The sequence below is a fragment of the Manacus vitellinus genome, unplaced genomic scaffold (assembly GCF_001715985.3).
Source record: "Manacus vitellinus isolate BGI_N305 unplaced genomic scaffold, ASM171598v3 scaffold_127_pilon, whole genome shotgun sequence".
NCBI classification, from domain to species: domain Eukaryota; kingdom Metazoa; phylum Chordata; class Aves; order Passeriformes; family Pipridae; genus Manacus; species Manacus vitellinus.
Genome location: NW_021938935.1, coordinates 47714 through 48867, shown reverse-complemented (window position 1 = coordinate 48867; position 1154 = coordinate 47714). Strand labels below are relative to the sequence as shown.

Below are 1154 nucleotides of genomic sequence, written 5' to 3'. Positions count from 1 at the left end.
TCCCTGTCCCCGTCCCCATCCTTGTCCCCATCTCTGTCCCCATCCTTGCCCCTGAACCCGTCCCTGTGCCCACGCCCAGCGGGCCACCCCTTTCCCACGTCCCTGACCCCATCCCTGTCCCCATCCCCGTCCGTGTCTCTATCCCTGCCCTGTCCCCATTCCTGTCCCCGTACCGAGCAGGGCCACCACCAGCTTTGTATCCCCGTCCTTGTCCCTGTCCCCATCCGTGTCCCCCATCACTGTCCCCATACCAAACGAGGCCATGCTCATTCCTGACTACTCCCCGTCCCTATCCCTGTACCCATCACTGTCCCCACACCCAACAAGGCCACCCCTGTCACCATCCCTGCCCTCTTCTTGTCCCTGTCCCTATCTCTGACCCCGTCCCTATCCCTGTCCCCGTCACTGTCCTCATACCCAGCAAGGCCACCTCTGTCCCCATCCCTGCCCTCTTCTTGTCCCTGTCCCTATCTCTGACCCCGTCCCTGACTCTTTATCCCACAGGGCCACCCTATATGTCCCTATATAGCCAGCCAGGACCACCCCTGTCCCTATCTCCATCCCTGTCCCCATCCCATCCCTGTCCCCTGACCCACTGGGCTGTCCCTGTCCCCCTTTCTATCCCCACCCCTCTACCCAGGGGGACATCCTTGTCCCTATGCCTGTCCCCATCCCGGGTGGGACATTCCCTGTCCCCCTCAGAGCCCCCATTGCAGGGGTGCCCCCCGAGCCCTCCCCCAGGGGGCCGGGCAGGGAGGTGGGTGTGTGGGGTGTGTGTCCCGATTCCCGGTTGTGGGAGCGGCTGAGCCGCCCTTTACCCAGGGCAGAGGACAGTGGCGAGCCCGGAGCAGGTACCACTTCCCCGGTGGCCCTGCCCCTTGTTTTGGGGTGTCCCCACGTGCCTGAGCGTGGCCCCGGGGGTGCCTCCCCAGCCATGTCGTTCCGGAAGGTGGTGCGGCAGAGCAAATTCCGGCACGTGTTCGGGCAGCCGGTGAAGACGGAGCAGTGCTACGATGACATCCGCGTGTCCCGCGTCACCTGGGACAGCACCTTCTGCGCCGTCAACCCCTCCTTTGTCGCCATCATCGTGGAGGCCAGCGGTGGCGGCGCCTTCCTCGTCCTCCCCCTGCACAAGGTGCTGCCGGGGGGGTGCC

The 1154-nt window shown here is 65.3% G+C and overlaps 1 protein-coding gene across 1 annotated transcript in view; it reads left to right on the top strand.

Moving 5' to 3' along the window:
• The first annotated feature begins 934 nt into the window (after positions 1-934).
• The window catches only part of LOC115308147 (serine/threonine-protein phosphatase alpha-2 isoform-like), a 45261-nt gene continuing 45041 nt past the window's right edge, over positions 935-1154 (top strand). The window contains exon 1 of the mRNA XM_029965947.1: positions 935-1100. Within this exon, the coding sequence (XP_029821807.1) occupies positions 935-1100 (166 nt within the window). The remainder of the gene's footprint in view (positions 1101-1154) is intronic.